Source organism: Solanum stenotomum, chromosome 7 (assembly GCF_019186545.1).
Source record: "Solanum stenotomum isolate F172 chromosome 7, ASM1918654v1, whole genome shotgun sequence".
Taxonomy (NCBI): domain Eukaryota; kingdom Viridiplantae; phylum Streptophyta; class Magnoliopsida; order Solanales; family Solanaceae; genus Solanum; species Solanum stenotomum.
This window is the reverse complement of record NC_064288.1, coordinates 16,633,367-16,655,424: the sequence shown is the minus strand read 5'-3', so window position 1 is coordinate 16,655,424 and position 22,058 is coordinate 16,633,367. Positions and strand designations below refer to the sequence as shown.

At 33.8% G+C, this 22,058-nt stretch overlaps 2 protein-coding genes across 4 annotated transcripts; one reads left to right on the top strand and one right to left on the bottom strand.

Annotated features, from left to right (window-relative positions):
- Nucleotides 1-8,789: 8,789 nt before the first annotated feature.
- LOC125871019 (uncharacterized) lies at nucleotides 8,790-12,904 on the top strand. Of its 2 annotated transcripts, none has more exons than XM_049551598.1 (14): nucleotides 8,790-10,291; nucleotides 10,518-10,580; nucleotides 10,659-10,760; nucleotides 10,857-10,937; nucleotides 11,014-11,132; nucleotides 11,354-11,455; nucleotides 11,534-11,650; nucleotides 11,736-11,804; nucleotides 11,884-11,950; nucleotides 12,024-12,077; nucleotides 12,178-12,264; nucleotides 12,363-12,416; nucleotides 12,491-12,529; nucleotides 12,745-12,904. In XM_049551598.1, exons 1-14 carry the CDS (start codon nucleotides 10,166-10,168, stop codon nucleotides 12,859-12,861), a joined length of 1,197 nt encoding a protein of 398 aa, XP_049407555.1. In that variant the 5' UTR covers nucleotides 8,790-10,165; the 3' UTR covers nucleotides 12,862-12,904. The 2 variants fall into 2 exon arrangements, with proteins under 2 accessions (XP_049407555.1, XP_049407554.1); XM_049551597.1 differs by having other exon boundaries at nucleotides 12,360-12,416.
- A 259-nt stretch (nucleotides 12,905-13,163) lies between these two features.
- On the bottom strand, nucleotides 13,164-18,079 carry LOC125871021 (uncharacterized). Of its 2 annotated transcripts, XM_049551600.1 has the most exons (13): nucleotides 17,872-18,079; nucleotides 17,746-17,800; nucleotides 17,606-17,661; nucleotides 17,428-17,528; nucleotides 17,247-17,316; nucleotides 17,070-17,139; nucleotides 16,411-16,467; nucleotides 16,086-16,153; nucleotides 15,771-15,851; nucleotides 15,357-15,434; nucleotides 15,108-15,263; nucleotides 13,625-13,777; nucleotides 13,164-13,368 (listed from the first exon to the last, which is right to left on the bottom strand). In XM_049551600.1, exons 1-13 carry the CDS (start codon nucleotides 17,995-17,997, stop codon nucleotides 13,285-13,287), a joined length of 1,155 nt encoding a protein of 384 aa, XP_049407557.1. In that variant the 5' UTR covers nucleotides 17,998-18,079; the 3' UTR covers nucleotides 13,164-13,284. The 2 variants fall into 2 exon arrangements, with proteins under 2 accessions (XP_049407557.1, XP_049407556.1); XM_049551599.1 differs by having other exon boundaries at nucleotides 13,292-13,777.
- Between the last annotated feature and the right edge of the window lie 3,979 nt (nucleotides 18,080-22,058).

Sequence of the window (22,058 nt, the reverse complement as noted above, 5' to 3'; positions counted from 1 at the left end):
GCTAAGACAGCAGGTTAAAGTTTTGGCGCACCATTATGATGAAGTATTGAGTTTGAGTCTCATTAAATTATGGTCTAATACACCTTCTCATGGGTAAGGTATTGGGTTTAAATTCCAAAGCAATATAATGGTTATATAACAACTGAGCAAATTAATATGCTCTCCTCGATAAAAATTGTGAAATTCGTCTCACAGAATTTGCTCCATTCTCTTAAGTGAATGTGGTAGTAGTACATGATAAGTCTAAATGATGACAATTATTATTGTGATCGTACAAATGAACATAGACATGACAAAGGACAAAATAATAATAGTAATCATTGTGGTAAAAATGAAGAACACTATGAGCTCTCTAACCAGTCCTTCAAAATGTGAAGGTAATTTTTGTCATCAAAATGACATTATAGGTCATTGGACAAGTGGTTATCGTGTGGCTCAATTTGATAAGTTTTATGAATCATCCATCAAAATAAAAATAAGGATAAATTACATATATACACACCTTTTTTTTTCATAATTCCCATTATTTCCTACCAGTTCTAAAATTTTCCAAAATTTCTTATTTTACTCCCAAATTTCAAACATTGGATACATAAATTCTAACTCCCAAAATTAATGTTTAGCCCTTCCTTATTTCACTCCACAAATCACTCCCTATTTTTAGTCACATAATCTTAGCAATTATTTTCTCATTCACGTTTAATATTCAAAATCAGTTTCTTTCTTGTCAAAACTATTTCAACTTTAATTTAGGTACCTTTTTCCTCGTCTCTAACTCTTTGTTCATCTTTTGATTTTTCATTTTTTTGTTCTTGAAAATATTGATACATAATTTAGTCTTGGTATTACGCAATTGAATTCTTCTAATGTTCATCATGTTTTTGATTCTGGTGATATGGGATGTGCTGAGAAATAGATTCAAAAACTGCATGATTCGTTAATAATGATGAATGTTAACATTGAGAACTCGAAGTCGAAGGTAAACATTGAGATCCATAATGATGAAGATTTTATTCAAAATAGATATAAACAAAGAATCAATCTATTATTCATGAAGAAACTGAGACTGGAGAAGTCGAAGAAGGATGCATGTCTGAGTTCTAAATCTACCATTGAAAAAACATTTAAAAAAGAGAAGGAAAAAGTTGGATTTGTCTTATACGACCAAAGAAACAATGTATCTCGTTTATTTTGATTCTTAAATTAGTCTTTGTTAGTGTTATTATTGATTCGATACATCACTGCTACAATTGCTTGTTGTTTTATGCATCTGATACTTAATTTTCAATGTATCTCATTTATTTTGATAAAGCATTGTGTATCAAATTAAGTATCTTGATACATAAATACATAAAAATTGATAATCTTATTGTACCAAATACATTATTATCAACTACAAAATTATACATTTATAAATACACTTTATTTCAGCTTACAAACACTTTTCTTTCACAACCTTATTGTATCAAATACATTATTATCACCTACAAAATAATACATTATATAAACAATGTATCTTATCAACTTGAAATCTTCCACAATTGATGTATCTTATTTCAGAATCATAGACTAAATAAAGATACTCAGATGATGTAACAACCTGTTAACAATAAAGAAATTAGTGATATATTCCATAAAATAATTATTACTATGTATCAATCACAAACAATCAAACAACTAAACTTATACATAATATCATGTACAAAATATAACTATAGCATGATACATACCCTCATTCTTGAAAATTTTGATGCTTTTACAACAAATTACATGTATAATGTATCACCTATAAAGTACAGTATTTCACAAACACAACAAGATACAAAAATAGTAATGTATCATGCTAAATATTTGATCATGATACAATAATTTAAATTAATACTACATGTATCACACAGTAATCTGTCGATCTCTAAGCAAACACTTTAAATGCAAAATTACTTATTTAATGTATCTAATTAATATGAGTATAGTACTTATCAATTTCTAGAAGAAACATAAATACTAATGTATCACGATTGTATAGTCATCTCGAAAACACAAATAGAAAATCGAATTAACAACACAATATATGTAATTTCATACCTCTGATTGTCAGATTTGTTTTACTATGAAATTAAAGCTCTGATCTATTTTATACATTGCAAATCGAGGCTCATATTTTTTCCAGATTCTTGAATTTCAGATTTTTGTTTTTTCAGATTCTTCATAGTCTCAGCAAAATCAAAATATTCATGATGTATCTTCTCAATTTTTTTTTATTATTTTGAATCAAAAATTAAAAGGATCTTCGACGGATTGGGAGAAGAAATTTGAAATCCATCACTTATGTATCATTTATAACTCATCTTGTTTTCCCAGATTCTTGAATGTATTCATTATGTATCAGCTATTTTTTTTACTTTTGATTTGGGTAAGAACTGAAAGAAGAAAATTTGAATTGTTTGAAGCCAGACGAATTTGGAATAGAATTGAGAGAAGAAAATTTAAATTTTGAATTGAAGGTGAGCGGATTTGGAATAGAATTGAGAGAAGAAAATTTAAATTTTAATTTGATTGAATCTGTTAAGATTTGGGAGAGATTGATATCAACTAGATCAGTATGATTTGGGGAACTCACAATCAACTTTATATTCACTTATTCCTTTAAAAGTGCAACTGAATTTGTTTTAATGTATCATATTTGATGTATCCAACTTGTTTGCTATGTATCCGAATAGCATTGATTTTAAGGAATTTTTGTAAATTAAAAAAGAATAAGGATAAAAGGTAATTTAGGTCCTTAATAAATGGAAGCATACATGACCTTTTAAGGTGATGTTGAGGATAGTTCATAACTGTTAATAATATTAAAAATTATTTTAAAAGATTAGTCAACTCTTTGAATGATAGTTACTTTTTTTAATCAAGTTTTCCACCATCTAAAAACTCTACTATCATCGGCTAATGAATATTTGGCTTGTAAGTCACTTAAATCATTTACTATCAAATAAATTATTGAAAACACATAAAGTGGAAATAGATTAATTTCGCAGTTAAATAAGAATTGTGGGATCCACATTTCTGAAATAAACCCCGTCAAAAGGTCCTAAACAATACCCTAAAAATGTGTTCGAAATGGAGCACAATTCGAGGTTCGGAACAATGAACAATAACAACATGTAATTAATCACATAACCCACAACAACTTCATAATAATTCACCTCAAACATGGAAAGCCCACCAAACTCCGATCACTCCATAGTGTAGCCACAATCTCCACGATCACCTAGGACTTCAAATCATTGAAATCGAAGCTCAAACGAAGGAGAAATTGCCAAATTAATTTTGAATGAAGGCTGAAATTCACGTCCAAGCCTTTAATAAAAGACTGCTCGATGATCGCTTAAGTGGTCACTAACGTCGCTTAAGCGACATGCCTCAAATAGGGGGCCTCATTTTTACAAGCCCTTGGCCGCAAAGGCGAAGTCGCTAAAGTGGACCATGGCCACAAAAGGCGAGGCTCGCTTAAGCGATGCTAGGGCCGCTCAAGCAACTACTGTCTGACTAGGTTGGCCTCTAAAGCGGAGTCCTGGTCGCAAAAGCAAAGTTCGTTTAGGCGAACCCTGGGCGCTAAAGCATTTGCACCAACACTCAGGCACCAAAAAATATCAACAAAGTCCTTCGGGTGGTCCAAAAAATATCAACAAACGAGATATGCAACCAGATCAAATTCAACATTTCAAACTCAAAGGATCAGTCAAAACTTCATACAAGGTCGTCTTGATAGAAAATGGGTCCCACACCGAACTCCATTTAAGTCAAAATCCCCAAAGAGCTCAGAACTAGTCTGGAAGCCTCAGGATCCACACGAAAGGTCTTTCTAGACCTATAACATCTCGCAATTTGAAATATCTAGGAAGAAGCTAAGAATTGGAAATAGTCATTTTTGAAAGAATTGAAAATTTGAAAATTTGTTTAGGTTAGGAAAAGTGAGTTTTTGGTCAACTTCAAATGGCCATAACTCCTAGCTCAGGATGAATTAGGTGTACTTCCAGATATGGTTGGAAAGATCTTGGAATGATATTTCCAACGCCGCCGAGTTTGTACGATTCCGAGTTCGTATGAGTAAATTATCCCCTTTGGAAGTTGGACTGTTGGATTAAGGAAAGTCCAAATCCGGATTTTTGAAAGGTAGTTTGGTCTTTTCCTTATCCTTTTATTTTAATTCGTTTTTGGTAATTACTTACGGGTCTAATCTAAACTTAGTCAGTTTACACTTTTGGAAAAAGAGTTAGGGTTTTGAGAGAAGAGAAAAGAAGAGGAGAAAAGAGGAGAAAGGAGAAGAACATTCAAGATTCGTCAAGATCGTCGAGTTTGGCTTGTGGATTTCGTCGGGGGTGATCCTTACAAGGTATGTGAGATAACATAGCGTTTGGTTAATTCTTGAATGGGTTTGTTGAAGTTTCATTAGATTCTTGTTGAAGTTTCATTTGTTGAGGAGTTGTTTGATCCTAATTTGTGATTTTATGTTCAATTTTGAGTAGAATCTGATGTACTTTGAACATTTAATAGATTTTAAGTGTTGGGTAAAAGAACCCACGGAGTTTAGAGGGTTTAGAGCTGAAAAACGAAGAAGAGATTTCGTCGGACGAAATTCGACATCAGTGGCGCGTCGCGGAGCTGGTTCCCAGTTTTGGGAATTTTCATTTCGCGTCGCGGAGCCGTCACGGAGTCTTCTGCCTCAAAAGTCATTTTTGAAACTAAAAATTAAATATGTCTCTGCGTCGCGGACGCACCCTCAGATATTGATATTTGGTCTTTTTCTCATGTTTAGCTATCTAAATTCATTCCTAAACATCATGCGATCTTTCCTATCACAAATCACGATTCTTGAATCCATAATTCAGTTTAAGGATCAGTTAGAAGTTAAGTTAAGAGAAGTTCATAAAGTTTCTTTTTTTAAAAGTCTTTTACAAACATTTTAACTTTGTTTTAAGACTTAAGTTTTGAGTTGAGTAAAGAGTAAAGCTTGAAGTTCATTTTTTCAAAAGTATATAGGGACTATGTATTCCCCAAGGGTTTAAAATGTTTTCACATTTAAACAAGAAAGCAAAACCTTGATTTCCAAAGAGCCTTTGAGCTAGTTTTCATAAAAGAGTAAATGCTTTCATAATTAAGCAAGAGAGAAACTTTGATTTCTAAGTTAGCCTTTGAGCTAAGTTTTGAGCAATTATCTCAAATCACAGAAAGAAGTATGTTTTAAACATAAAGAGCTATATCATATTTTGGGAGTGGTATTGAGCCCCGATATGGGGACGAACTTGAGTTCAGATAACTCACGTCTTTATAAACCATGTAGTCATCATGGGTAGAAATGGGTCATACTTTTTAGATGAATCCTTTTCGCATAGACTAGTGGATCCACTTAGTAATTTAGGTCCTATACCCCTGGCAGGGTATAGGATGCGCTGTCAACGTGAGGGAGATCATTGTATCATCACAATAGCTATTATGTGATGGTTGTCAGTTAGAGAAACTTCCACAACAGTACTTTGTATTTTTATATACATCAGTTTATTTGTATTTTTACATACATCTCAGAGTTATTTGTATCTTTGCATACACACAGAGTTGACATCATGTTTTAAACAACTTTTCTTTATATTGCACTTGTTTTAAACTGTTTTATATTGAAATGAGTTCAATTATGTTGAGTTGAGTTGAGCCAGGTAAGTTCTTCAGTTCCTTTTAGATTCTTTTCATGCCTATGTTGTTTTTAGCATTCCAACTTGCATACTCGTACATTCAATGTACTGATGCCAGTTGGCCTGCATCGTATTATGATGCAGACGCAGGTAACTAGGATCGGCATGCAGCGCATCATTGATCCAGTGAGCAGTTCAGAGTCTGTTGGTGAGCCTCTTTGCATTTCGGAGGATCCCTTTTGTTTACTTTCAGTATTAGATAGTTCATTAGGATGTCATGGGCCTGTCCCGACATCTATCTCAATTGTTTTAGAGGTTTCATAGATAGTCAGTCAGATGTTAGTTCATTCGTCATCATTTTGTTATTGACTTATGTTCAGATTTGAGTTGCCATTTTGGTCAAGTTAAATGTTTATTTTTAAAACATTATGAGTTCAGTTTGAGACAGTTAAGTTGTTTAGCATTTGAATTCTTTTCTTATTGCATATACTCTTCCGCTGAGTAAGTAAGTCAGGTCAATGGTTCACTTGGGGACAACAATGGTTCTCGAGTGTCAGTCCCGCCCAGGGTGTTGGCTCGGGGCGTGACAAGACCAAACTCAACTTTTTGGAGTTAACCACGCAAACAGAATTCTCATCCGAGCCCGTTTATCCAATGTTGACTGTTGACACCAAATTTTGGTTTGATATTTCTAAAGTTGATACTTTTTAAGTATTTTATTTTTAAAATAGTTCAAAATGCATGTTTTGTCATTCTAATGCAATTTGTTGATCGATTAATTCTGTTTATATTATTTTGTCACAGGCGATTGAATACGTTCAGATATTTGTTCACTTTTTATAAAATCATTATTTCTGTTAGTTTGCATTTTTACATGTCATTGGTTACGTTCATTATATTTTTCATATTCATTTTATCTGTTACATTTGTTAGTATTCATTTTGATAATTTTGCACAGTTCAGAAATTCATTCGAATATAGATAAGATTTCATATACAAATATTTTATTAACCGGTGATTTTGGCCCACGATTTTAAGATAGTAGTATTGTACTACGGATAATTTTCAATTCCCTATTTAAAGAATAGTTTGATCATTAAGTTAAAGGGTGGTGAAATATATTTAGATTAGGATTGGAAATTTTCAGATTTTTATTAATTTCACTTTTCATTATTTTACTGTGACCATCACCCTGGGTTTCGGCCAAGCTCTGGCAAACCTAACCCCATTTTTGTCTTCCTTTTCCAGTGACAGTCGACCACCCAAAGACCCTATTTTTTCCTTTTTTTCTCCTCTGCCTCCGTACCACCAGAGAACCCAACATAAAACCCCCATCCTTTTTCCGATGAACAAAGCGCTAGAGCAGTGAGCTTCCACAACCAGTGAACCCAGTTTTCCAGTCCCTTTTCTGGCGAACTCCACAACCACATGAAGCTTCCAGCCGCCTAACTAAAAAATAACAACAAACAACCACCGTTCCTCAACCACCACACCAGCAAACTCCAACAAACAACCAGCAATGACCTTCATCCCATCTTCCTCGTCCAACCAAAACCCCACAGCCCCATCTCCGGTGAACCTCCGGGAAACCACCAGAACATCGCCAGAAATAACCAAAACACACCCACCGGAGAACCCACTTGAAGTCGTTCCTCCACCACCAACCTCTATCTCGTCCAAACTGCCACCAACGAACCAGATCCCCTCCCCTTTCCCTTTCACGATTTATTTTTGGTTTTTATTGCAGCTTTCACACGAACCAGCGAGCTCGAAGCTCCGACTCCAGCTCTGGTGTGGCTCCATCGCCTGTAAACCACAACCAGTTTACCAGATCTTGCACCAGCGAACTCGAAGTTCCATAATCCAACTCCGGCGAAGCTCAAAGGCTCAGCCATTTTTGGCCAACTCCACGCTGTTGAAACCTCACTGTTTGTCTCCATTACTCATCTTTTTATTTTTTTTCTTGGTTTAATTTTATTTTACTTTTGTTGTGCTCCGATTCTTCACAATGATTGTCATTTTGAATTTATTTTATTTTGTCAAGGTGATTTGAATTTGTTATATTCCGTTATGATAGTTTTGTTGAGTTTTACCGCCTCGTATCACATTTTGCTAGGTGTTTACTTTGTTCATTTATTGTTATTCTACTTTATTCATGTTTGGCCATTTTTTATTTTGTTGGAATTAGTGGTTTATGTTGTAAAACAAAGAATTGGATGTACATGTGGATGGGGCCCACTCATCTTGGAGGCCAAGTAGATCACTGTAGCAAGTATACTACTCCAAGTTTGAAGGCTTATAAAACCTTTCATTCTATGTGAAATAAATATATACAAGATAGAAGCAAAAACATAATTACTACTCTCTTTCCTTTTCTTTGCTATTTTAGTTTAATATTTTCCTTTTATTTATAACAGTTTATATATTTTTTTATTTAATTTGTATTGTTATGTTTTGGATACTGCTCACAAGTCATTTTATTTTACTTTATATTATCCTTTGCTAGTTTAATGTGATATTTATAGTTCAATGATTGAATGTTATTCCTTGTTGAAAATCATTTCTGTTAAGTTTTGAATTGTTTATTTTATTTTAGTTAAAGCTTTAAGTTATTACTTTGCCTTGTTATTTTGTTATTTTGTTATTTTGCTATTTTGTTATTTTGTTATTATTGATGTGTTATATATTTGTTGTCATTCTTTAGATAGCTTGAGTATCATTTACATTGGGTTCTATTTGTGTTGCTTGAAATTTATTTGATGCATTTTGTTCTTAATTAAGTTATTTTTAGCAAATGTTAAAATTGGCCAATGAAAAAATCTCTTCGTCGATTTTGGAGGCCTCCCTATTTTAAAAGACAGAAATTTAGTTTAAATTCATATACATTATTTGTTAAAAATGGCCGATGAAGAAATTATCGTTGATTTTCAAGGCCTACCATGTTCATAAGACGGATTTTTGTTTTTAAGTTATTATTTGATTATTCATATTTATTTATTACTAACACTTTTATCAAGTATCTTTACAGGTACACGGAGTTGCTTCCCATTGAAGCTATTTGAATGAAGTTCGAATTATATAATTTATTCATTATCTTGTATATCATATGTTTATTATACTTGTATATTTGTTTTTATCTCCTCCTCAATTTGAAAAAATGAATTCAGTCGAGACCCACAATTGTGGATTTCGAAGGATGTCTAACACCTTCCCTTCGGAATAACTTGAACCCCTTACCTAGAATCTATTAGTTTCGTAGATATTTTTTTAAAAGTTAATTAATTAATTAGTTTCCTAGTTTTTCCTAAAATTAGGTGGCGACTCTTTTTTAATCACTTTTCCCTTTTTAAAATTCTTTTAAAAATAGATAATTATTTTTTGGTGAGTCACCGCGTCGTTGCGCCCTCTCACGGGATGACAACATTGATTAAAGTCAAACTTAGGTCTTAACTTGAAAGTTAAAATGCCTAATCACATGTTCTCACAGTAAAAGCCTCAACCATGTTACTAGTCTAAAATGACCCTTTCGGAGCTGATGAAATTGTCAGAATTGAAATCTGAGTTCATCTTCGTGAACTTATGATAAAAATGATCATTCAAGGTTCAAAGGCTCCAAAACACATAAATTTGCATATCTCGACGACGAACAGAAGATATAAACACATAAATGACTTGGGATCACTATAGGAACACTCTAAACAACGAACATAAGACATAAACACATACATGACCTGGAGGGTCATTACACCCATCCCCCTAGGTCAAAACTAAACTTTCTTCGAAAATTGAAATACTCATAGCTACATAGGTCTTAAACATCAAATTTCATCAAAATTGAAATACAAATCTCAAATTTCCATATTCCTAGTTTTGGGATTGAAATCCCCAATCTTCAACCCAAGACATGAATTAAATAAGAATAAGGAGGTTAGATTGGTACACCCACGACAAATCTCAAAAATAGCTCCAAAATCATGTCTAGTGTAGAACTCAAAATATGTTATGAAATGCTTAATCCCGATTTAGGAAAAAAAACTAATATTCTCACATACCCCTTTCGTCATGAATCATGATCGTGGAACCCACCTTGCGATCGCGGCTCCTAATCTCTATACGATTACAATAAACTTGTTGAGTGAGTCGTTTAAATTCTACACAATATTAGATTCGATTTTAAACTAAGGGTGTGTCTGGTATGACGTAATATGTTTCCATGAAAAAAAAAATGTTTTTGTGGTTATTTGGAAAGGAAAAGAAAAAAAAAAACAAGTCCCGTGGTTGGACATAACAGTTCATCCATGAGTAGTCAATATCTTCTACTTTCCGCCATTTGGCCTAACTTTTTGTAGAGTTGAAGCAACTTTCCACTATTATCTCCCGTTGACCTCTATTAAGCATACATATTGGAAATACTTGTAAATGCATTGCATCACCCTTTTCTCTCCTTGTATATATAAAATGGATTTTGCACCGTTCCCATGGCTTCAAATTGTGATACCATGAAAAATAAATTGTTAGGTTGGAATTGCCTAATAACTTGTGCAATTCTGCTTTCCGCTGCTTTGTTTATAAGAAGCACCTTCATCATCACTGAATGTAAAGAGGTAAGCAATATATACTCCCTCTGTCACAAAAAAAAAAATGAATTACTCTGGTAATACTTTAATTTCAACTTTCCACTTAACATGTTTCATTGCATTTTTATACATTTGACATAACTTTAGTTTAACACCACAAGATTGAAAAGTCTTATTTATATTCTTCTTTGACATAACTCTTGTTCCACAGTATATATATAGTTATAATGGATGTTTTTGTTAATTGGTACAGAAAGTAATAGGATGGGAAATGGTTGAAGCCTTCAGAATGAGGAAACCTAGATCGATGTGTGAGGTTGGGATCATCTAAATTTTGTGAAGAAATGAGTGAATTAGTTGTGTAATTAATTAATTAATGTGCAAGTTATTATAGGATGAGTGCAGGCCTGAAGGAAGTGAGACATTACCCAGAGGTATTGTGGCTAAGACCTCTGATTTAGAGATGCATCCGCTTTGGGGTCCCCTCAATACAAGGGTATATGACTGATTATACATTTGCTTGTCCTGTAAACTATTTTTATCTTTAGTTTTAACTATAAGAGGCAGTAGTAATGTTTTTTTATCCTTGTAGAAATCAAAATCACCAATGAGCTTACTAGCTATGGCAGTCGGAATTAAGCAGAAAAAGAATGTAAATGAAATTGTAAACAAGGTGAGACGCCATAGATATTAATCATTTTTCATCCTAGCGATCTAACTAACTATATATAATACCATCTCATTTGCAGTTTCCTCATACTGATTTTGTCATTATGCTTTTTCACTATGATGGCCTCCTCGATGAATGGAATGATCTTGAATGGAGTAGCACTGCTATTCACATTTCTGCTATTAATCAAACTAAATGGTATGAGCCTTTACATCCACAGTCAGACTGGTATACTAGTGCCGGATCCAAAATTTAGACATTGTGGGTTCCGAGTTGAGAGTCTGTATTCTCAAATCAAAGCCTAACTCCATCCCATACTTGTTTTCCACACACACACCATGTGTTATTAATAGCCTTCACTCAGGTTATTCTATAACGGTAAAAGCATTAACTGACTCTTTATTCTCTTGTTATTTTAGGTGGTTTGCTAAGAGGTTCTTACACCCAGATATTGTTGCAGAGTATTCTTACATATTCCTCTGGGATGAAGATCTTGGAGTTGAAAATTTCAATGCTGGACGGTAATTATAGGGCTAAAAAGATATATCTTCATACTAAGAGCCATTGATGTCAACCAGAAAAATAATCTCCACCTGCAGATATGTATCAATAATAAAAGAAGAAGGTCTTCAGATATCACAACCAGCAATCGATGCAGATACTTCAGAAATTCACCACAAACTTACAGCACGAGAAGAGGGATCAAGAGTGCACAGGTATTATTACTTTCATGATCAGTGACTGGTTTATCAGTAATAAGTTGGATCTTCTTGAAAGGATGTACTCTTATGGTTGAAACAGGAGGACAATAAACATAAAGGGTCCTGGAAGGAGGTGCTACGGAGACAGTACTGAACCTCCATGCACTGGGTAATATTAATAGGCAGAAAGAATTGTGTTTCATTTCACATCTTTCCTATCCATCTTTGAATTTCGAATTAACATGCAGGTGGGTGGAAATGATGGCTCCTGTTTTTTCAAGAGCATCGTGGCGCTGTGCCTGGTACATAATTCAGGTATGCTTTCAGATCTTAACACACTAGTCGTACACCAAATTTCTTATTGAATTTGGTAAGTTTGATATTACAGAATGACTTCGTTCATGCATGGGGGGTGGACTTTCAGCTTGGATATTGTGCGCAGGTATCAATTCCTGCACCAGCAATTACATTTTGCAGAAATTATCGTCAATTAAAAAAAAACACATCTACTCTCCTGTTTGATCTGTAACTATTTTTGATAGGGGAACCGAACCACTAATGTTGGGGTTGTTGACTCAGAATATTTGGTTCACTATGGTCTTCCAACACTAGGTGGTGCAGAAAATGAGGTATGTCCAGCAAAACCAAAGGGGATAAACTTACAGTAGACAATTGAACATCTCCTATCTTTTCAGTAAATCCTAACCATTGTCTTTCTATGTAGAAGAGTAGTTTAGAACAAGGAACAAATCCTAAACAGGAAAGCTCACCAAACAAAATGGTATGTACTAAAAGTAACTAGCTTTCAACAATCAACTTCTTGAATAAAATGAATTACCTGAAATATCATTGCAGGGACTGCCAGAGTCTCATCCATCTGATGCAAGAAATGCTGTAAGTTCCATTTACTTTTTCAACAAGAACCTTAGTAGCTTATCTTTGCAGTTGCCACTGTCTTTCTAACATGCTTGTTCTAGTGTATCTACACCACTGACACAATGCAAGAAGACAATCTTCTATTGTTGAATCACTTATGATGCGACTAAGGACATGACTAATTAGAATGCCCAAGTTTAGTTCCATGTTATGATAAACCCAGTCATATGCAGGTGCGGAAACAATCTCTTGCAGAATTGGAAAGATTCAAGAATAGATGGAAAAAAGCTGCCAGAGAAGACCAATGTTGGGTTGATCCCTTTCAGCGGCCTGTGAAACAAAAAAAGTGACTGAAGGGGCTGCATCTTCAAACTTAAAACTGATACACACAAGTTACGGTTATTCCTCTGTCTTCAAGCTCTGGAAATCTGAGATAATTATTATGGATTTCAAGTGGCCATGATAACAGAGGGACATTGTCAATTTCCATAAGCCCCAATTATGTATAAAAATAAATAGAATAGTTCAGACAGACAGAGTCATTTATGATTTTCACTCTGTAGTTCATTCTCTGTCTGAAACAATTGGTGAAAATACAAAACTGTCAAGCAGCTGAAAAATGAAATTCAACCATTTTCTGGTGTTATCTCGTGCAGCATTACAATATTAGATATACATCATGTTGTACAATTAGCAAAACACACTAATGTGTATGCATATATATATCAACAGATGGACTACCCATTTAATTCATAGATTAGATCTTATAACAATCACAAACTGCTTCTCTTTCCAACAATTCCAGCAATGAGTTGACCTAATTCTTCACCACTATCCTCCTGAACGTGATGTCCTGACTGCATAATTCAGAAAATAAATACACTTTTCTCTAAAAACCAATAACACATTGAAACACAAGAAAGATATAAAGAACATTTAACTTGTTAATACGAATCAACTTCTGATAAGCAGTGCTCAAATGACCATAAGTTCCCGTTTTAATTTACTGAGGGTTCAGAAGGCATATTCAAGAATATGATATTCATCACGAAAGCAATGCTCTGCATTTGTAATACTATCCCAAGATAAAGAGCAACAAAATAGTGTCATTACCATAGGAAGTTCAACTAGTCGATGCTTTGATTCCTTGCAGAAATCTTCTACACCATCAAAGTTTAACCAGCGGTCTCTTTGTCCCCAGCAGACTGTTGTCTGGACTGACCAGTTATTGTCCATAAGTATTGCTCTTGTGTCCTCAACATAGCCCTGACGATTAGGAAGTTTTAGACTAATATATCCTTAAATGAAGAGGAAGATAGAATAAAGTAACTGAAATCCAGCATTTTCTGTTCTTCTTTACAAGACTAATAGGAAGAAGAGAATTGATTGGTTATCGCATAATCAACTTATGGGATTTCTGTTGACAAATATAGCTCTCTGAAGCACATTCCCATTCCCATTTGGATGGAGAAATTTGGATTGTAAAGTAGATTTTGGATTTACAAATCTCAATATTTTGTGAATTTTAGATGACATCTTAAGTTTTCATTTGAAATGAACAGAAACAAGGGTTAAAATAATTGTGATAAAACTTGTGTTCCAAGCTCTGCATAGCTAAAACCTATGTAGTCTTGATTGTGATCCCCCAATCAGTGAGAGAAGTTGTAATCTGTTCCGATATCCTACTCCATGTCTTCCTTTTATTAACACTTCTTGGTCTGTGCTTACATTTCGTGGAGGTTAATGTTGTTTTATGTCGTCTGATCCAACTTTGTTAATTGAAAATTGTAATTTTCCAGAAATATGGGAAGTTAGATGTGATTGTGTCAAATGCTGCTGTCAGTCCTTCAGTTGATGCAATACTAGAAAGCTGTGGGATATCAATGTCAAAGCCTCTATATCTATACTATTACTACAAGTAAGTTGATGAGAATAAATCAAGAAATGTATATCTTGATCTTCCTTTCCATTAATGCATATCTAAGTTTGCAGCCAATCAAAATGTATAACTGATATAAAATAAAAAACGTTTGACCAGGTTATCCCTGGAAATTCGCCAGCAGGATGATGAATGTTCTTCTGTTAGACAGAAGGGAAACCCTCACACCAATTATTTCTGTTTGTAATTGTTACACAATTATTCTAGACCTTCCCCAAAAAGATAGTTTTAGTTTTCTAACATTTAGATGCATTTTGTTACCAACTCATCTAATCGTCACCTCTGCTGAAAGTTTCCTTACCTAACTCCATTTAAACAATTTCAGCTAGAAAACTTCCATAAAATCAGGTCCTGAATTCCTTGTTTCTGTTATACCATGGTGCTCCTAGAAGAAAAAATCCCCACCCTCTCTCATATGCCTTCAACAATGGAATAGGGAGGGAAAAAAGAAGAAAAACAAAGGACACCTGCTTCCGTCCTTTGAGGCAGGTCAGAAAAGAAAAGAAAGGACAAACAACATTCTAGCCAGCTAGCACTGAGAAGAGATACTTTTGGATACATATTACTTTTCTGGTAACCATTGAAAATTAAACTTGAGTTGGATTAGCCTGAAACCAATTAATTAGAAAATTAAGACATGGATAAAAAAAAGTGCACCTTAAGTTGTTTTTTCATTGCCTTGCTTATCGCATTTAATGCAAACCCTGCAGAACCAGATGTGAGATAAGGTCTTCTGTAAACCATTGCCACATCTTCTTTTATTTGGTAAGGACCACAACTCAGCAATGTTTTATCACTGGCTCTAAGAGGGTCCTGATAGCAACAGATTTAAAACCAAGGATGAGTCCAGAGAAACATGCATGTCAGCAAGCAGAATAAACATGAAAATATTTGCATCCTCTCTACCTGACAAAAAATTTCCCCCAACAAGAAGTTGCTCAGAACAGATAAGCTTGACGGCAGTTTGGCATGATTTATAGTAAGCTTCAGTAAACCAAAAAAAAAAATGGATTAGTGAATCCGAACATTACTTCACTCAACTAATTTGAAGGAGAAAAAGAAGTTGAAGAAACAAGACTAAACGTCAACCTTAAGACAGTTCTATCTTTCTTATGTCTGAAAAGAGTGTAAAATAATATGGTTCAAGGTCATAGAATTAGGAAAGGCCTCCAGCCTAGGAAACGAGAAAACCATCATATGTTTGTTTGCTGGCAATTTCATAATTTACAGAATAATTCAGTTATCTGCAGAATATGACAAAAAAATGTTCAGCAAATAAATGCATGTACTAATTGCAGTTAAGTGTTGACTAATCCTTACTGGCGGATTTAGAAGTATCAGGCCGTTCAACTTTTCCTGGTGATTGCTAGCATATTTGATTGCAATTGGTGAGAAATACCCCTGTAAGAGTGGCAAAAGCAAAGATTTTCTTCAAATCAAATCTCACAAGAAAAGCAACACACTGCAAGTTAGATGCTTACAGTCAAATAAATGAGTAAGTAGGCATGCTGGTGGGGCCACTGCCTCCCGCTTAATTGATGGGGTTGGGTGGAGGGGCTCAGATTTGTTTTGAATATAAGTTTAAACACCATGGTGGTCCTATAGAAGAATTATTTTTTATACATATAAACATACCTGCACTACAAGAGTAACCTTTTTGTCAGTAAGAGCATTGATCACAGATTCCAAGGATGCCACATATTCTGTCAGAAATAAAAAATTGAATGTTAAAAAGGAGGGAGAAATTCTTCATTCTTTTGAAAAAAGATTCCAACATCGTAACAATCTGATCATATAATTATATTACTTGGTTGGGTTGTTTGGTCCGTCAAAAGATTTTTTGGGCCCATGTAGGATCCTTCAAAAATACATAGCTTTGGGAGGATCTGACACACACCCGGAGATATTTTTGAAGAGTCCAATCAACATAGTTACTAGGTGGAGAGAAATTATGACTCACCATCCAATGTATAGTCAAATCCATATTTTGGTTGGGGCTTATCTGAGAATCCAAATCCTGTAAGGAGAAGGTAAAACTATTCATATAGCCTGACAGGATTACAGATAGATGTGATTCACACTATCTTTTAAGAATAGTAGAAAAACTAGAACGGAAGATAACATGGAGACACTGTTAAAACTGTTAAGTACATAAGAAATAGAAACACATTCAAAGACATGTGGTTAGAGCTGCACTGAAAAATGATCAAATGGAATCGTGAAGTATTAGTATACAGCCAAGGACCATTTTACAACTAAAGATTTCATTATTTGGGTTGCATAGGTTAATGCTAACCATGTACAATATTACAGCCAAGTAACTTTAAAATTCTCATTTTACCCGCCACACATATACTTAAGGATTGTTTTAAACCACAAGTTTTAAAAGTATTCTTTCTTAAATTTCATGCCTGTCAGGTAAAATGGGATGGAGGGAGTATGTTCTTTTGGATTTGAAATTCACACTGAAGATTCCGAGGCTGGAACTCGATGGATTCTGTAAGAAAAAAAACAGACACTTGATCTAACTGTAGAGGTATGAATGCATAGTTAAGGTAGCATTGAGAATGGAAAACAATTAGGAAGATAAAGCAAGAAAGGAAGTAGTGAAATACTGACCCAGCCAATCAAGTGCTATAGCATGATAGTTGTTCTCAAGAATGGGAAGAACTTTGCGATAAGAGTATGCCTGTAAAAAGTAGGAGTTGATGCATGGTTAGCAAACTATCAACCAAGACAAGGGTTACATGGCAAAAGACAGACCTTAGTTTGAATGGTAAAAGGAAATATGGTAACCTGTGATGGTAAGCCGTGGATTAATAGAATGGGAGAATTGTTAGAGCTTCCACTTTCTACACAAAACCATCTATTGCACAAAATCATATTCAATGGGTAACCCTGCAAACAACCCATCCTCAATTTCTACATATAAGATTACTAACTCCCTTAAACAAACTAATAAATCATCCAGATTCACCTGAAAAGATCAGATGACGCCTGCGAACTCCCACCCATTGTAAGTCCAAAAATGGGATCCTTTGCTTTCTCCCCAGTCCCAGAAACCGGATAAGCTTTCACCTAAATTAATATCACTGAATTTCAGAATTTTAACAAATAAATGCAGCGTGATTTCGATCAAGGATGGAAAAACGCACAAATTTTCCTTTGTTGAACCATTCATCAGCCGGACTTGGCTCATCTGAATACTTCCCTACTCAAAAAGAAATCAAAATTGATATTCTGAATATAGTGTTGATCCATAATCAAAATTGAAGAATCGGAATTGGAACCAAACCTCCGCTAAAAGAAAAGCCGTCCCCAATTGAAACAGGAGCATCCAGCAAATAATCCTGAATAATTAATTGTCAGCAATTTTACTGAACAGAGAGAAATTTACATAATTTACTAAAACAAATGAGACCTCCTTATCATCACTACTGGATCGGCAATTGAATCGCAAAATCCTTGGCTGAGCTCGAGAGTACTTTACAGTTACAGAGGGTAAGCTGTGAAGTGAAGAAAAGGAACAAGAGTGAAGAGTAGCCATGGAATTTTCTCATCTCACAGTTATGTCGTTTTGTTTTCCAAATTTAAAATACTAGCGTTGGGGATAGATAGAGTGTCTCTGGTTCTCCACATTCACTATTTTGGTTCACAAAAAATAGCCAAGTTTGAGGTGCAATTCTTTCTCCAAAATGTACCTTATAGTATATTGTTGGGGCAGTGACTAATCAACTTATCATTTTCTAGTTTATGTAGCGTTTAGATTTCAAAAATTGATATAATCTTTTTCCGAATAGTATAAACCAAACAAAATGGATATCTACATAAATATATTTTGTGTTGTAATATAAATATACATATAATATATTTTGTGTTGTAACATACAGGTATACACAATATATATTGTGTGTAAGATGGATATAAACACAACATATTATGTCTTGTAAACTAGTCACTCGTACAATATACTTGGTGCCCAAGTATATACACGGCAAATAGATATCCATTTAATATATTTGGTGTCCAAGTATGTACATGTTTATTGTAACGACCATCCTAGTCATTTTGTGAATTTTACAGGTTTTCCCTATTTTATCCTCTCACCCATAATTTTTTTAAATTGATTTATGACTTGTAACTTGTAAGGATGGATGATACGATTTTTGAAGTGATCAGATAGGTTCGGAGAAGATAATTCATTTAAAAAGTATAAGTGGAACATGCATGGTAAATATTCATATTGTGATATTTCGACAAAGATCTTGAACACATTTGAGGACGAACGTTATTTTAAGTGGGAAAGAAAGAAAAAGGCAATGGAATGGAATTTCTTTTGTATATTTTTTCTTCTCAATTTGTATATATGATCGAACAATGGAATGTTAAGTAGTTTATACATTCATGTATAATTACATGGATTAATATGCTCTGTATAAAGTGAATTGAACAACTGCATGATTTGAATATGGAACGTTTTTTCATTTTTTCTAAATTTGTATATATATACAACGGAAAAGGGTCAAAAATACCCCTGAATTATTGGAAATGGATCAAATATACCCTCCGTTTGATTTTGGGGTCAAAAATACCCTTACCGTTAGTGTATTGGCTCACTTTTACCCCTCAAAACTAACAGATGCCATGTCACCTAAAAAATCAGATAAAATCATATTTTTTTGCTGACTTGGAAATTCAAATGGACAAAAATAGACAGTAGAAGCCTAACTTTTTAGGATTGGTCCATCTGTTCAGTCAAATTATATTTGAAGGGGCAAAGAGAACATTACAAGAAGGGAACTTGAGCAAATCAAACTATAGGTACATTTAATATGGAAGAAGATGGTTTACATAAACAATGTTATCCGTGAAAAATTATTTCATTTTCTACAATGTAAGGTAATGAAATACTTCCAGGAAAACATATTTTGCTATAACAAACACACCGCAACGCTAAAGCCGCATGACCAAAGAAACATCAGTCTTAAAAACTAAGTATTTTCCCTTTAGGCGTCTACAACTAAGAACAGAACTAAANAAATTAACCAATCAAAATGTAAATTAATGAGTTCCAAAGTGAACAAACCTTAGTTTCGAGTTTGGCTATATAGGCAATAAGAGCTGATTTTGTCTCTCCGTTTAATAGAGTCCTCATCAAATCCAGCTTCACGGAGCCGCTTCCATATGACTTCATCTGTCAAAGGGGTTTTCGAAACCCTACCTAAACCAGAAATAGGGGTCGGATTCACCGGAGTCAAAGCCAATCTCCCTGACCCAGGACTCGCCATTCTTGATTTCACCACACAACTGACAAGTTTACAAAAACAAAAATCCAAGATTTCAGCAAAAAATATATGGTTTTATGTGATTTTTCAAGTGACATGGCATCTGTTAGTTTTGAGGGGTAAAAGTGAGCCAATACACTAACGGTAAGGGTATTTTTGACCCCAAAATCAAACGGAGGGTATATTTGATCCATTTCCAATAGTTCTGGGGTATTTTTGACCCTTTTCCGTATATACAATATGAGTTCATCGGTATTTATGAAAATTGTGTTTGTATATTTACTTCTTTTGGTATATGTGTATGATCTATGGGATAAGCTTGGAACTTGTATATGTATAAATTTATTATATATATATATATATATATATATATATATAATTGTACTAGCTGTAAATTGTATATGTATATGACAATCGTGATGGGCTTGTCAATTGTATATGTATACATATATAACTAGGGAAAATTACGCGGTTAATCAAACTTATACTACTTAATTATTCATCATAGCTATAGTTTGCTATAATTACCACTCACGACTAACATTATACATTAATTACGCGGGTTGACTTCGAGTTTGTATAATTAGTCATGTTTGTATATGTATAATTCGTCAGAATATACAAATACATATGTATAATATACAATTATCTAACCTATATACATATACAATTCACCTCTCTCCCCCTCTCTGTCCTCTCTCTCTCGCCTCTCTCTTCCCTCTCCCAATCTCGCTCGCCTCTCTCCTCCCTCTCCCAATCTTGCTTGCCTCTCTCCTCCCTCTCCCAATCTCTCTTGCCATATATACAAATATATATGTATAATATACAATTATCTAACCTATATACATATACAATTCACCTTTCTCTACTCTTTGCCCCCTCTCTCGCCTCTCTCCTCTCTCTCCCAGTCTCGCTCGCCTCTCTCCTCCATATAACATGTAGCTACGAATTGTAATTATCAAACTATAGCTATGGAGAGTAATTAGACTATTTTTGAGTGACTATATGTGAAAGTTCCCCATATAACTATAGGAATAAATATTTCAGATGAAAGTTCATGAAATAACTTAAAAAATTTCCAAAAAAATAAAAAGGAAAAAATAAAAACAAATTGATTTAAACACGTTTAGGCGGTTAGCTAAAAATTTTGATGCCACAACCGAGAGGAATTTGAAATTCAAACTGATTTGGGGAGAGATTTTGGGAAGAAAAAAAGGAAAAAATAAAAACAAATTGATTTAAACACGTTTAGGCAATTTTGATACCACAATCGGGGGATTTGAAGTTCAAACTGATTTAGGGAGAGATTTTAGGAGAAATTGAAGGAAGTGGGGTGAGAAAAGAGGGGAAGTGAATTGTATAAAACCACGACTTCCTTTTTTTTATTTATATTATATACAATTGTGTGGGTCCCATCTAATGGCAAAATTTGTGAAACATAGGCTACCGTGTAGAATTAAATGTAACAATAGCTATACATTTATTTTAAAAGTTTGCTATTATGCACAATTTCTCAATTTAAGTAATGGGTCTAATCAGGATAAATATACTAGATTGAGTCCAATTTAGGTAAATACTTAATGAATTCATTTGTTTAGTTTTCCCAAAAATAAACATGAGAAATTATGCATAATAGCAAACATTTAGCCTATATTAGGTACTATAGCTATAATGTAAGAAAATTGTAATTCACGGCTACAGTTTCTCTAATTCTTGTTATTCGTCTGATTTGTATAATTCACCTGAGTTGTATAAATCCAAAATTTATATAATTTAGTTCATGATTGTATAAATCCAAATTTTTGTATATGCTTATCCTAGCTATTTGTATACGATTTATGAAAAATTAATAATAAATTACCCTGTTTGTATATTGGTAAGTGAAATATACAAACGGAGTTTTGAAAATTTCTAAATGTATAAATACAAAAATTTTATATACTTACCTTATCTATATATTCGCAAGCGAAATATACAAACTGCAACCTTAATAACAAACGGAACTAAAACTATGAAACACAATTATCAAAATTATAGATTTAGAGGCCTATTATATCTACGGAAAATGGTCAAAATTGTCCCTAAACTATGCGAAATAGACCAATTATACCCTCCGTTACATTTTGAGCTCAAAATACCCTCATTGTTATCTCTAGAGACCACAAATAACCCTCAAAAGTTAACAACCCAAATTTTTAATGACATGGCAAGCTATGTGTGACTGATCCTTCTAGCTAAGCTGCCAACTAGGATTACCACTAACTTTTTTTAAAAATTCAAATCTCCTAAAGTTGTATTAATCCAACAAAAAATAAGAACAAAG